The sequence below is a fragment of the Plecotus auritus genome, assembly GCF_963455305.1.
Source record: "Plecotus auritus genome assembly, chromosome: 4".
Taxonomy (NCBI): domain Eukaryota; kingdom Metazoa; phylum Chordata; class Mammalia; order Chiroptera; family Vespertilionidae; genus Plecotus; species Plecotus auritus.
This window is the reverse complement of record NC_137775.1, coordinates 99,461,883-99,476,285: the sequence shown is the minus strand read 5'-3', so window position 1 is coordinate 99,476,285 and position 14,403 is coordinate 99,461,883. Positions and strand designations below refer to the sequence as shown.

The 14,403-nt window shown below is 58.3% G+C and overlaps 1 protein-coding gene across 1 annotated transcript in view; it reads right to left on the bottom strand.

The window, feature by feature from the left end:
• GRM4 (glutamate metabotropic receptor 4) overlaps nt 1–13,680 on the bottom strand; it is a 105,965-nt gene extending 92,285 nt beyond the window's left edge. Inside the window, exons 1-2 of the mRNA XM_080663869.1 lie at nt 13,550–13,680; nt 1,705–2,599 (exon numbers count right to left, since the gene is read on the bottom strand). Of these exons, the coding sequence (XP_080519995.1) occupies nt 1,705–2,223 (519 nt within the window). The 5' untranslated portion in view covers nt 2,224–2,599; nt 13,550–13,680. The remainder of the gene's footprint in view (nt 1–1,704; nt 2,600–13,549) is intronic.
• Nucleotides 13,681–14,403: the final 723 nt, after the last annotated feature.

Genomic DNA, 14,403 nt, shown 5'->3' with positions numbered 1-14,403 from the left:
TCCCAGCCTTGCAGCTAACGCGGGCAGGTGGAAGGGCTGGACCAAACTACCACTCCCAAACCACCAACGGGCCAAGCAGCCACCTCCCAGTGTCTGCTCAGACTGTCCTGGGCGAGGGCAGCGTTTCCTCCAAGTCTCCTACTTCCTTCATCTTCGTGTCACATTCTTCATAACGCACCCACTTGTTCTCAGGTTAGAATAGTGTTTTCATCTGGATCATCGAGTAAAACCAGGAAGAAGATGCAAAGCCAAGAACCACATGGCACAGGGGCCCACGCCAGCCCATGCGAAGTCCCGACCCTACCCATGCGGTGACAGGGCTACTCTAGCCTCCTTTCTTTCCCACCCGCCCCAGCCCCCAGCCCCAGCACAGGGATCTTCGGCACCATTCATCCCCACCTCCACCCGGGCCCCACAACACAAAGGACTGATGCATGCTGGGATTGGGCAAATGGGTTCCAGAAAGGGTACAGGAGAGAGGGCTCTAGGCTCAGCGCTCCCCACCCTGCTTGGGACCAACAGCCTCTCTCAACCCAATCCCTAACTCTGGAGACTGAGGAGAGAAGGGGCCAAACCCATCCACAGGCTGAGACTCTGACACCAGAGTGAAGGAGGGACCCAGTGGCTTCCTCTCTGCATCCCTTCTCTCACCCTCACTCTCTCTCTCTCTCTCTCTCTCTCTCTCTTTCTCTCTCTCTCTCTCTCTCTCCCTCCCTCCCTCCTTCCCTCTCTCTCTCCCTCTTACACACACATACACACACACACACACACACACACACGCACGCACATGTACACACACACACACAAACACAGAGCAAACAAGGAGGCTCTGAGAGAGGAGCAGGCACATAATTATGGGTAAAATGCTTGTAATGTTTTTCTCTCTACCCGGTAGCTTTCAGTTGCTTTACCAGCTTAGCGAAGCACTTGGCTCCAATTGAATTGCAAATCAGCAGCTCCTGCCCCAGGAAGAGAGGAAGGGAGTTGGCAGGGAGGGATTCCAGAAGGAAAGGGAGAAAGGTGTGCAAGGAGGAAGGGCAGAGGAAGGAAATGAGGGAGGGAGGCTTGGTTCAGGGCCAAGGGCACCAGAACAGGGACCGCCTGCTTGCTCCAGGCCTTTTTCCATCTTCATCTCCATGCTCTGTGGCTCAGTGGCCCAATGCCCAATCAGCACACATTTTCTAACCACAGTCTTGGGGTGGAGTGGGAGGGCCATGCAGGGCTCGCGCAGTGACCCAGAAGAAAAACACATCTTTCTTGGGAATTGCAATTATTTGAAAACAATGTCAAAACAAGTATTTCTTTCCTCTCTGGAAACAGTCCTATTTCCATCAGTCTACCTTTCTATCTGTCTGTCTTTTTCTATATCGGTCTGCAAATCTCCTCCTCCCTTCCGCTGTTCACAGGCACTTCCTTTTCCCTTCTTAGTTCAGAATTCCCCGCAGAGGGGAATTGATCGAGGAGCTGCCAGCGGCAGGTGCTGTTTCAGCACCACGGTCAGCACCACCAGGCTGGGTCCCGCCCCGACACCTTCTCTCTGCTGGACCTATTCTCTGCATGGGACAGGCCCCAAGTTTTCAGATAAGACTCCAAGGAAAAAACTCTTCCCTCTGGGAATCAGGAAGGGAAGAGGAGAAAGGAGCTGGCCAGGCCCGGCACTATGTCTGTGGAAGAAACCTCTGGAGTGAACCGGCAGCCACTAACCTTGAACAGACGAAGGATGTTGGCCACCATGATGGAGACTGAGCTCCCTGAAGCACCAATAACACCCACCACACGCTCAGGTTTGGTGATGATGGGAGGGCCGCCACTGCCACAGCGGACCTCCGTCCCATCCTTCTCGATGAGCGCCTGCACGAAGGTCAGCGACTGCTCCAGGGCGTGGGTGTCCCTCGAGCAGGTGTCCAGAATGCGGGCGCCCAGAGTGATGTTGGGCAGCAGGTCTGGGTCATTGTTGATACGATCCAGAGCAAAGAGCATGGCCTCCAGCCGGTGGATGCCCTTTTCCTTCTTAAGTTCTCCACAGGCCTTGCCCTCTGAGCCCCGGCCATGCACCGGAAACAGGCCCCCCAGTGTGATGTCCCCATCTATGCGGATGGAATTCATGTGAGGGTGGCCCTTGGGCTTCCCCAGAGAGGAAGGCACCCAGGGGCCATAAAGGCTGAGAAGCAGGCAAAAGGGCAGCCGGGCCCACCACCAGCCCCAGCCTCTCTTCCCAGGCATCTTGGAAATCTCTAGAGATCCATGGACGGCAGCCCCACTCCTAGCCCTGGCAGGCCCCTGGCCCCCCAGCCTGGGTGAGCATGAGCAGAGCAGCCCCCACAAGTCTCTCCGGGGTGGCTTCAGCAGCGGGGCGGCTGAGGGCTGCCAACGGGGTAAGCCATGCCGGTGCTCCTTGCCATTCAGGCAATGCTCAGTTGCCCCCACAGGCCATGCCCACAGATGGCAGGAAATGGTCACGGGGCAGCAGAGCTCTGGCCTCGGTCCCCACGTCCTGCAGGCCTGTTCTTGGTGGATGACTGAACAGAGGAGCGTGCTCCTAGCTTGGCGTATCTTGGCATCAAAGAGAAAACAGCTCCAATGCTCTCCTCCTACCAACCTTAGAAGGGAAAGAGAAAGAGAATCAAATAGAAGCCCAAAGAAGACATCAGCTGTTCTGATCTCTCATCAGGAGCCTATGAGGAAACGCTGGGAGTTATCACCAAAGACTCCAAATCTCATCTCGGTTTCCTTCTGGCTGCTGCTCAACTTGAGTCAAATGGGAGAGCTTAAGGCAGAAACTGGGTCATGTTTGAACATTTCTTGAGGCCTGTACCCAATGCCATCAGGAGCCTGGGCATCAGGGAGCCCGTGCCCCAGGGACAGCCTGGACTGGCTTGGGAGGAACAAGGGCCTTCCTCAACACTCTCCCACATGTCAGAGAAGCAAGAAACCAGTCCCACTGGGCACAATCCCGTTTTAGAGATGAGGAGACTGAGGCCCAGAGCAGGAGAGCATTTTGCCCAAGTCACACAGATAGTGACCAGCAGAACATTGCCTAGCACCCAGCTTCCCAGCTCCCAGCTCCCAGCTCCCAGCTCCCAGCTCCCAGCTCCCTGCTCCCAGCTCTGGGGCCACACACTCAGGGTCCTGGGACTCAGAGACAAGGAAGGCCAACAGGGTCCCCTGGAGAAGGAATCGGCTGGGAGCTGCTCCTCTGAGGGCTGCGGAGAAGCTGGGGCTGTCGGGGGTCAGGATTCTCCTCATGACTCAGGGGTGGACCCTCCTGTTTCCTGTTTTCACCCCAGCTGCCCAGCGACCCCAGGCAGAGAGCAAACCCTGGGCCTCCTGAGTGAGAAGCCAGCCTTCCTCTCCCTCCCAGTGGCCTCCCTCCCCCTCCTTCTCTCTGCCCATCTTTATCTCTCAATCTCTCCATTGCTCCTTCTCTCTCCCCTACTTCCTTCCTCTGAGAGTGGGGCTCCGGTTACGGCCTGAGCTACTGCACACTATTAGGATCATCGTCATTATTATTGTTGTTGTGATTAAATATTTATCTGCAAGGGTAGAGGAGAGAACACCAGCTCTTCCTCATCTCTCTGCTAATTTGGGCTAATTTCCCCTGGGGTTCCTTCCCTCCCCCAACCTCCCTGCTCAAAGCCAGCAACCTCCCTCCCCTCAATTTAGGAGGCCACAGGGAGAATGCTGGGAGCTGAGTCAGGGCTGGGCTGGAGCGCTAATCCCAGACCCCTTTCTCATGAGTTTGTCAAATGAAGACCAGGAAGCCACCTGCCTGGTGTGTGCCTCGGTTTCCATCGCCATTTGGAAGAAGAGCTTGCATTTGGATTAGGAGGTTTCCCAGGAGAATGTGGTCTCAGAGCCACCCTCCCCCTACCTGTCAGTCCCCCACAGAGGCCCAGACTGCTCCAGTTCTTGGACAGGGGAGGGTAGGAGAGGGAACAGAACCTGGGAGTCCAGCCTCAGCTCCTGGGCCTCTCTGGCAAGCGCCTCTGGGCACTCCCATCTCACCCCCTCATCAAAATGCTCCCTCCCCATTAGCTCCTCAGAGGCCAAGGACACACTGTTGATTCTCCTTAGCCCCATTCTGCAGGTGAACCCGTAGCCCAGTGGCATCCCAAAGGCACACAGCAAGTCAGGGTGGGTCCAGGACTCAAAGCCAGCACCAGTCACACAGAGCCCTGCAGGCACCCGCAGGAAAGCTCCCTAATACCACCCTCACCCCTGAAGCCAGGACCCTGTGACCTAGGGCTGGGCATCTGTGCTTTGGGGAGGCATAAGAGCTGTTAAAATACAGGCTAGAGCTGAATGGAACTGTCATCATCACTCACACCTCTGTGTGAGATCATCAGAGCTCTTTCCCAGGTGGCTGTGGGGACTGAGAGGATGTGGGGACCTAGTTGCCGATGCCAATACTAGGCAATTCAGAAAGAGAAACCGGAGAAGGCTTAGACAGATGCCACAGTCCTGCCACTGCCTGCAGGGGGCCAGGCATGTCCCCTGGAGAGTCCTCAATTTCAAAATCTGTAAAATGGGTGGGTTGGAGGAAAATGCAGGGGCATTTTCAATTGTCACAATGGTGGGAGGGAGTCACCTACTAGCCTGCATCCAGACAGTGGTCAGAGATGCTGTGGGGACAGCCTGCACAATGAAACAATGTCTTGTCCAAATGCCAACAGTGCCCCGAGGAGAAATGACAGCAAATGACAACTTACTGCTATGTGCCAGGCACTGTCCCAAGTGCTTTGCTTACACTTCCTCCGTCAATGCTCACCTCCCTATGGGCTAGGGGGCAGTGGTCGGCAAACTGCGGCTCGCGAGCCACGGTTTGCCGCTCTGTTGACTAATGAGTTTGCCAACCACTGCCTTAGGGAAAAACACTTAAAAAACATTTTAATAACGTACTAATGTCTTTAACCTGAAGTCAAAACTTCTGGGTAAGGGTAATGCCTTACAGCAGTGGTCGGCAAACTCATTAGTCAACAGAGCGGCAAACCGCGGCTCGTGAGCTGCATGTGTTTTGCAAGCCGCAGTTTGCCTACCACTGGGCTAGGGGATACTTTTGTCCCCAACACCCAGAGGAGGAGGCTGAGGCACCGAACCTCAGCTGGTGACACAGAGCCCGGGGACACAGAGCCTGTGCAGGCTGCCCAGGCCCCTGCCAGGCCACCACACGGGCCACTCCCAGTTCTGACGGCCTGGGAGCTCAGGCCTGGTTTTCCTGATACAGGGATTTGGAGCATCGTGGCAGACTGTGTGCACTCAGGCCGAGAGGCCCTTACATGGCAGCTGGCAGGCCCTGCTCAGGCTCAGGTCCTCCCTGAGGGCTCACGCTGGCTTCTCCTTGCAGCCTGAGCACCTGTGGCTGGGCAGCGTGCACACACAGGCACCCCATGCACACCATATATGACACACACACACACACACACACACACACACACACACACACAGAAAGGACACGTCCGCATGGGGAAGGAGACCTCAGTGAGGCGAAAGGCAAATACCTGCAGGATTAGAATCAGGAGCCCAGGGACAGGGTCCTGCCCACGCTGGTGGGGCTGCGCCCAGCATCCCTCCCCAGAGACGCACCCCCCCTTCCCTCGGCCGACAGGCCTGCCTTTTCTGAGCTTCTCCAAAGAGCTGAGCAAACCGCCGCCTCTTTCAGCCTCCCCTCCTTCCTTTGATCATGTAACAGGAACCAGGGAAAAGGGAAAAGTAAAAATACCCTGTGAGTGAAAGGAGTCCCGGAGAGCAGAGGCTGGGGGGCGGCTGCCTCCATCAGCAGGGGGAGGGGCACCGGGGTGGGGGAGGCTGGAGCCCTCATAGCTCACACCTGGGACAGCTAGGGGATCCCTCTCCCAGGGAGCCCCAGGGTGGCTGTGGCTGCAGCTCCACCCAGGCGGTCTCTTCTCCCTGACCTTCCCTCTCCCTGGTGCACCCTCTCCCAACCCTGTCTTCACCTCCCTCTCTGGCCCTTGCTCCAGGGGAGGACAGACTAGGCAGGAAGGAATGCAGGGAGGGAAGAGCACACAGTCATCTCCACAAGGCAACAGCTTGAGGGCATTTTCCAGAACATTCTCTTCCGTGAAAGGGAATGTGAGGGGAGCTAGGGGGATGGGTAAAGCCCACTTGCCCTCCCTGGCCACCTCAACCACCTGAGGGCTGCAGAGAGGGCTCCAGACCTGCCTCGGGCCCTTCCCAGTCCTGACAGCAGGCCCCCACTTTCCCCAGGTCTAACCTAATCCTCCCTCAGCAACCAGGGCCTGAGCCAGGCAGAACCACAACCACAAAACAACCAGATCCAAACATCGCTGCTGTGATTTACTAAACTCCGATTCAGTTCTCACTGAGCTGCGTTTTATTCTCCCAAACCTAAAGGGACGGAATTTTCCCAAACTCCAAAATAAAGGGCAGCAGCAGATGGAATGACCCTGCACGGGGAAGGGGCTGGGGGGTACCAGCAGGCTCCCTCCTGCTTGCAGCCCTCTGAGGGGTTCTCAGGCTCCTGGCTCCCCAGCAGGCCAGCCCTTCAGGGCTCAGTGAGGACAGCCAGGCCCTGGGAGGGCTCCAGGGCTGACCCAGGCCCATCCTCTGCCGTCCTTGGGCCAAGCCTCCTGACTTGCGGGGACCTCATTGTCCCGGTGTATCCATGTCTCTTCAGCACTTATTTCATTTCTGTCCCCTCTGCTTCTGTGGGGCCCAGCCCAGGCCAGGTGCTCGGTGAAGCTGGGGAGTGTGAGTCTCTTTGGATCTGTTTAGATGCCTCCACCTCCCAAGGGGAAGGTGAGGGAGAACCTGAGGTCTCTCCCTCCTTCCTATATGCCCCCCACTCATGGGAGCCACCCCTGGGGCCCCACGCTGGCTGGCAGAGGCAGGGCTGGCTGGAACTCAGGGAGCAGGTCATCAGGAGCCATGCTCCGTGCCAGCTGCCAGGGATAGTCTGATTTCCACCTGCATGATGCCCGGTCCTCGGGGAAAGGGCTTGACCAATTAGCTCCCTCAAACCCTAGCAACCCTCTCCCCACTCAGACCACAACTTGAGGGGAATCCTGTCCTACTCCTCTTGATATTGCTATACCCCAACCTGCAGTGCCTGGCAACCCCTGCCCGGTTTGCAGACATAAATGAGTGATATGATGTGAGTGAATGGTTCCTGGGCTCTGCCCACCCTTCTCTCCCAGGAAATCTATTTCTCTATTAATAGAAAGAGCATCCCTGCTTCCAGTCACTAACCAACGTGAGCCCTGTTCTAAGGGCAAGGAGGAGTGCACCATGGGGTCTGGGCCACAGGTCCCCTTCCCTGCACTTCCTGGAGCTGCTCCAGCTCACCACCCTGGGTCCTGAACCCTCCCAAGTTCAGTACCACCACACATCCCTGTTCCACCAAAACAAAAGAGGGCCTGATTCAGAAGCGACTGGTTCTGTGCTGGGCATGTGCTGGGCACTGAGAAATATGTGTGAAAGGAAAGAGAGAGGAAGGGAGGGATGGGGAAAGTAATTCTTTAGCTTAATGCCAATGGAAACGAGGGAAAACTTTAAGTCAACTGCCTGTGCTTCCCCCACCCTGATTCCCTCCAGCTTCCTCCCTGTGACACTCAGCCCCTTGAAGAGATCCTTCCTCCTCCAGGAAGCCTGCCCTGATTATTCCCATTCCCATTATCTCCTTCTTCCACACCTAATGCCATACAGCAACTCTCTGTTGTTATTTGTCACTGAAGAGCCTGGGAGCACATTAAGGGCCTGTCTAAATAGGACCCCCCTCACCTCTGTCCCCATGCCTAGCCCAAGGCTCAAAACACAGGAAATTCTCAATAAATAATAAGACAAAGCCAGGTCCCTGCCCAGAGCCAGCATGGCAGCCACCCGACTAAGGCAGAGCCATGCGCAGGGGGTCTGCAGAGGCATCCGGGTCCACAGAGAGGAATCCCACATTGCACTGAATTCTTACAACCCTTGATGTGGTCAGGCATAGAATACAGCCCTTCCTGCCACACCATGACTCAATGTGTCCCTCAAATGCGCACTGAGCACCTGCTGTGTGCCAGGCTCTGCTCTGGGCATTGGGGAACTGCTGAGAGTGGCACGGACATAAAGGCCTGCATTGTGCAGCTAAGGTCCCAGTGGGGGGTGGCACAGGAGAGGCAATAAACACACCTACACACAGATGTGTGGCACTTCAGGAAATCCAGGGGCTGTGGAGGAAACAGGCTGGTCAGGAGACAGGAAATGGCCCAGAGGGGCATCCTCAGGGGGAAAGGGGCAAGGAAGGCTTCCCTATGGAGGTGGCATTGAGTAAAGATTAAAAACAGTAAAAGGCCCACCGGGCGGCTCAGATGGTTGGAGCGTAGTTCTGTACAGCAAAAGGTTGGGGGTTTGATTCCCAGTCAGGAAACATACCTAGGTTGCAGGTTCAATCCCAGTTGGGGCGCAAACAGGAGGCAACTAATAGATGTTTCTCTCTCACACCAATGTCTGTCTGTCTGTCTCTCTCTCTCTCTCTCTCTCTCTCTCTCTCTCTCTCCCTCTCCCCCTTTCTCTCTAAAATCAATAAAAACATACCTGGGTGAGGATTTTTTAAAAAGCAAAACACTAAAAGCTGGGGGGGAGGGGTCAATTGGGGGAAAAGGAGACATATGTAAAACTTCAGTGAAAGAAAGAAAGAAGAAAGAAAGAAAGAAAGAAAGAAAGAAAGAAAGAAAGAAAGGCCACTGAAAGCATGAGCATGTATCTGGGAGAAACGCATCCTAAGTAGCAGTAGCGAGAACAGCAAGTGCAAAGGCCCTGAGGCAGGGGAGGCACCAAGCACAAGATCCATGGTGGACAGAGAAGTGAGGGCCCACTGGCGGGCTTTGAGCACAGCGACAGGCAGGGATTCCTGACAGGAAATGCCTGAGGCTTATAGGGCAGCAGCCTGCTAAGGCCACGGCAGTTCACAGCAGTTGGCTGATAAAGCAAGCACCTCTCCTCCACCCTTGCTTCTACCAGTTCAGCCCAGAAAATGCCCAGCCCTGACGTCCCCCTCACCCAGAGCAGGGGCCAGCCACCAAGCTCAAATTCGCCCAGATCTTCTCCTACCACCAGCCCCTCCTCTCGTGCAACCCCAGGCCTCTCCTTCCCCCAACTCACCCCCCAACACATGCCACCACCATCCTGTTTTCCCACAGAAGACCCAAGTGGGCAAGTGTCTTTGTTTGCAGCTGCTGCTGTTGTGGGCTTCCCTGCTAATGCTTTCTTCCTCCTCTCCTCCTTCCTGCCTCCCCTCCTTAGTCAGAGCTCCCCACCCCAGCACTGCCTGGACAGCTGGGGCCCACTGACTTAGCAAATCAACACCCAAACTCTACCATTTCCCACAGCCGTGAACACAGGTCAGGGTTGTGGGTGGGACTTCCATCCCAGGCCACACTGCGGTGAGGCACGGAGAAGGGACAGTGGCACCTAAAAAGCCATCACGTACCAGAAACTTCAGAATCAGGCCAAGCCCCCAATTCTTATTTCAATATTCAGATCTAAAAACCACCCTGTAGCAATGACTGTTTTTACTACAAGTCGTGGGCCCCAACCAGCAAAGAGGTCCAGGGCGTAGTACCTGTCCTGAGGAACGGAGGGAGGCCTGGGAGGGCGAGTGCGCGGGACAGGGCAGGACACAAAGCTCCTGGGCCTGGTGCAGGTGGCCGAGCCTGGGAGGCGCCGCTGGCGGAGCTCTCCGGGGACTCGGGGTCATCACAGCAATGGGTGGCCAGCACTTTCTCCAGAGCCAGCTCGTCAGCACAGCTCAGCCCGGAATGGCCTGGGCTGTCATCGGGGGCTACTTCCCAATGACTGCAGATAATATCTCCTTAATTGAATGGGGTCCGGATAATGGCATTATGCCCCGAGTTCTCGATTTATCTAATATACGTGTGTGCACATATTTAAGCCATACTGCTGCCGAGAGATTGCTAAATGATGAGATTAATAATAAAACATTTTGACAGGCGTCATCAGCTTTAATTGAAGGGGTAATCTTTACTATCCTTTTGGTGCTTGTTTTTCCAAGAAGCCAAGAGAGAAAGGGACAGGCTGCAAGAGGCGCTTTCAGGCAGGGGGCTGGGCGCAGGGTGGGCAGGGCTGCAGGGCAGGCCTTATCATTTCTAAGCAAGTTCTGTTATCCATCTCCCTTTTTGTCTTCATATATGTTTATTAATTTCAGAGAGGAAGGGAGAGGGAGAGAGAGAGAGAGATAGAAACATCAATGATGAGAGAGAATCATTGATTGGCTTCCTCCCACACGCCCCCCACTGGGGATCTAGCCCGAAACCCGGGCATGTGCCCTGACAGGGAATCCAACCATGACCTCCTGGTTCATATGTCAATGCTCAACCACTGAGCCATGCCGGCCAGGCTCTACCTCCCTTTTAGGAGCAAGCTCAAGCAGTGAAACAGAAGTGGGGGGAGCTGAGGCAGAAGCCCTAGCGTTTGACTGGGGATGGAGCTTGGAAACAGAGCTACAAACCTGGGGTGGGCTGGGAGACCAGAGACTCAGCAGAGAGAGAACTCAGTGGAGAGAGAACCAGGGCTGCCAGGAGCGAGGGGAAAGGCAGCCTGCATTCTGTAAGGGCCAAAGGCAGTGAAATCTCTAAATTAATTTTTGATGGTCCCCTGCTAGCTAGGGCAGAGTTAACATGAAAACAAGTCGTCCCTGCTCTTTGCAGGAGCTGGCACCAGGCTGGGTGAGAGCAACAGGAAGCTGGAATCCTCTGCTCCAGGCCCGCTGCCCACCTGGGGAAGGCCCTCAGGTTGGCCTGGACAACCAGCGGCTCCTCTGCCAGCCCCAGTGAGCAGGGCAAAGCCAAGATGCCAGCTCCCCCACACCTTCTCTGGGCAGCAAAGGCTGCTACCATTCTGCAAAAATGAGATAACCTTCCAGCCAACAGGCCCAGCTGCCCAGGCTGCCACAGGGCCTACCCACCAGAAAGCTGGGTTCCAGGCCGAGCAGAGGAGGACAGCAGGGTGGGCAGATGTCTTGGGGTGGGCGGTAATTAGGGGCTGCCAGCTCCACACTTGTCTAGGGGAGAGGATGTGTCTGTTGGCTGTAATTATAACCTGCATAAACCCGTGGGTCTTGGTCCCATCTTTTCCTGCCAGCTGTCCCCATGGAGTGGGGCAGTTCTGATGTGGCCAAGCATCCTGGAGTCTGAGCTGGGGACCTCCCAGGAAGAGGGTGGGGGCCGCAGAGCCCTTTGCCCTGGGTCCACCCTCTGACCCTTAGGGCTAGCACACTGCTCACTCACGCGCTTGCTCCTCGCTCACTCACAAGCGCCCTCACCTACCTCTGGCTGCCTGCCTGCTGCTGTGCTCCCTCCAGGAGACGTCACGCCTCCAACAGATATGAAGCCTGAAGCCGCCCAGAGGAAGGGAGTGGGGGAAGGAGGGGCCCATGCTAGGCCACTGAGGCCAAAAAAGCAGCTCAGCTCCCGCCACACTCCCACCTCCACTGCCTCCGCCTCTCCTTCTGCATGACACGCTGCATGCCCCCCTACGCCCCATACATCTCTCCTGAAAACCCACCACCACCATCAGAGGGCATTCCTTTGGGTTAGGCATTGCCATCTTCCTCTTGGGGTCTCTCTTAAACGCAAAGGTCCATGGCAGGGATAGCCCTTGAAGTGGCTAAGCTCTCAGGAGGGGTAACTGTTTGCTGTCTTCATCTCTGAGAGGTGTGCGGGTGTTGACAGGTGGGGGAAAGTTGATGGCTAAAAGGACAAAAGCTGGGGGCAGGTGAAGACAGTGGTCACCTAATTCACAAGTGGGCAGGCATGTCATCCAGAGCTAAGCAGAGGCTCAGGGGTGCCATCCTCAAAGGCCCCCAGCCCAGTCCAAGGACAAGTCTGCCTAAGGCCCTCTAGGAAGTGGTGGCCAGCGGGGGTGGGGAGGGGGGTCTGACTCTACTCTCCACAGTAGCCAGGCCCTCACCACTAGTCCCCAGGGCCTGGCCAATGGGTGACCACACCCAAGAGCCTCCAGAGCCCTTGGTGGGGACTGTCTCTGCCACCTCAGGGAAAGCACCTGAGGTCCTTACCTCTTCATGGAGTTCTCCCCACTTAGGCCCTGAGGCCTCTAAGAGCTGAGACTGCGTACACAGAGCCTGGGGCAGCCCAGCATCCCATGTGGATCCAGGGGCAGTGTGAGACAGACCCGGGCACAGCATGGGAAGGGGTAGATGGGGATTAGAACAGTCATTACTTCCACAGTGAGCTGGCCCCGGGGTTGCGAGGCTGTGGGAACCGGATGCGCAGTGGGGAGACTCAGAGCGCTGGCCGGCTGCCTGCCTGAGCCCCACTCTCACCCTAGAATGTAGCAGGGAGGAACTATGATGGAGCGCGCGCCCACCCCCCACGCTCCACACACACACACACACACACACACACACACACACACACACGCTTTCCTCCCCCATCACAGAGGCCTTCTTGCCAGACTACAAGAGGGGTAGACGGACTATTCGCTCCATCAGACACGTAGCTTCGGGCACCCCACTAGGCAAACCCAGCTCAGTACTGCAAAGCAGCTTTCTCCCGCACGAGGGGCAGAGATGCTGACAGAGAGAGGGGAAAGCAGCAAGAAGCCGCCTCCAAAAAGGACCGAAAGTCTAAAGGCGGGGGTGTCACTCGTGGCCTGGGAGCAGGGGGCGCTCGTACGTACGTTTGGGCCTCAGGACTCCCTGCCACCGCCACTGCCTCGCATTTCAGCACAAACAGCCTCAGACCGCCCCGGTGCGGGGGCGCCGCTCAGTCGGGTCCTCCACCTCCTACTCCCGCCCGCGCTTCCACGGAGGGGCGCTCCCAGCTCCCGAGCGCCGGGGAAGCCCGACCCCAGAGGGGACCCCACCAACACACACACACACACACACACACACAGAGAGAGCGCCTGGCTGCCACACAGAGGCATGAGTTCATCTGGGTCCCGGAGAGGTCAGTGCAGATTGTCCGAGGAGCACCTGACCCCGCAGTCCCGGGGTGGGGAGACCCCAGACCCTGAGCGCCATCCCAAACCGGCCGCGGCGAAGAGCGAGCGGGCGCCGGGCTCTGGCCGGGGTAGAAGGAGGTGCTGACAGCCACGGGAGCGGGACGCGGTGCGGGAGCAGCAGCCGAAGCGCTCGAGGTTGGCGCTGCCCTCCCGCCGGGAGGCAACAAGGAAGGGGTGCAGATAATGTCCCGCTCCCCGCCAGCCCTGCCTCCCCGCAAACGGGCGCGTTAATGCCGCTGCCCCCACCTGAGAGCTGGCACGACCCCGGCCCGGTAGAACCTGACATAACCCCGTATACAGGGACACTTCCCCGCAGGCCCGCAGAGAAGCCGCTGCCCCGGCCCTCCCCTGGGGCATTCGGAAAGCCGGGCCAGCCCCGAGGGGAGACCCTCCAGCCCCGAAAACTCCAGGCGGCCGGCCTTCCTCCGGGAGCCCTGAGCACGGGAGCTCGTCAGAGGCCACCTCCCTAGCCCAGGGTCCCCGCCGCAGCCCGTGCCTGAGGCCGGTGGGTACCGTCCCCTCTGCCGGGTCCCCGCGGGCCACAACTCACCGCGCACCGGCGAGGTCTGCACCGCGCGGAGGGGTCGGGGGCGCGCCCGCCCGCCCCGGGGGCGCGGAGAGGCGGCAGCCGGAGGCTGGTTCTCGCGGTGCCCAGAACCCGGGCCGCGGCGGGCGGCGCTGACGCTGCGGACCGAGCCGGGCGCGGAGCCGCCGGGAGTCCCGGACGACGCGGGGAGGAGCTGGCGGCAGGGCTGCAGCGGCTGCTCCGGCGAGAGCGAGCGAGCGAGTTGGGGAACGCCGGGCAGCCCTGCTCCGGCCGCCGCGAAGCGCGGGGTCCGAGCCGGAGGGAACCGGCGAGGCGGTTCCGGGAAGCGTGGTCCGACCGAGGGCTCCGGGCTGGGAAGCGAGTGGAGCGGGAGCCGACCACTGGCGCAGGCGACCGAGGTGCGGGCGCCGCGGCAGCGGCAGCAGGAAAAAAATTGAGAACGAGCGAGAGAGCGCGCCGTAGAGAGAGCGAGAGGCAGGGAGAGCCAGGCAGGCGCGGAGAGGAGGCTGCGGGAGGGGCGGGAGCGCCCGGAGCACGAGGGGCGAGGGGACCGCAGCCGCTCAGCCCCGCGCCCACGGCCACGGCCGCATGCGAGCAGACGCCAGCCCAGCCCAGCCCGGCAAGTTTGCGCTGCGAGTGCGGGCCGAGCGCGTGGCGCTTCCGCCGGCCTTTTAAAGAGAGAGCACCTAGGAGCCCACCCGACCCGCACTCCACCGCCGGAAGCCGGTGCTCTCGGAGCGCCCTCCATCCTCCACACCCGCGCCGGCCGCTGCCCCTCCCGCCGCGCCCCACGGGCGCCCTCTCCTGGAAACCCCTTTCTCCCCTCTTCCTGCCGTGCGATGTCAGCTCATCGACGC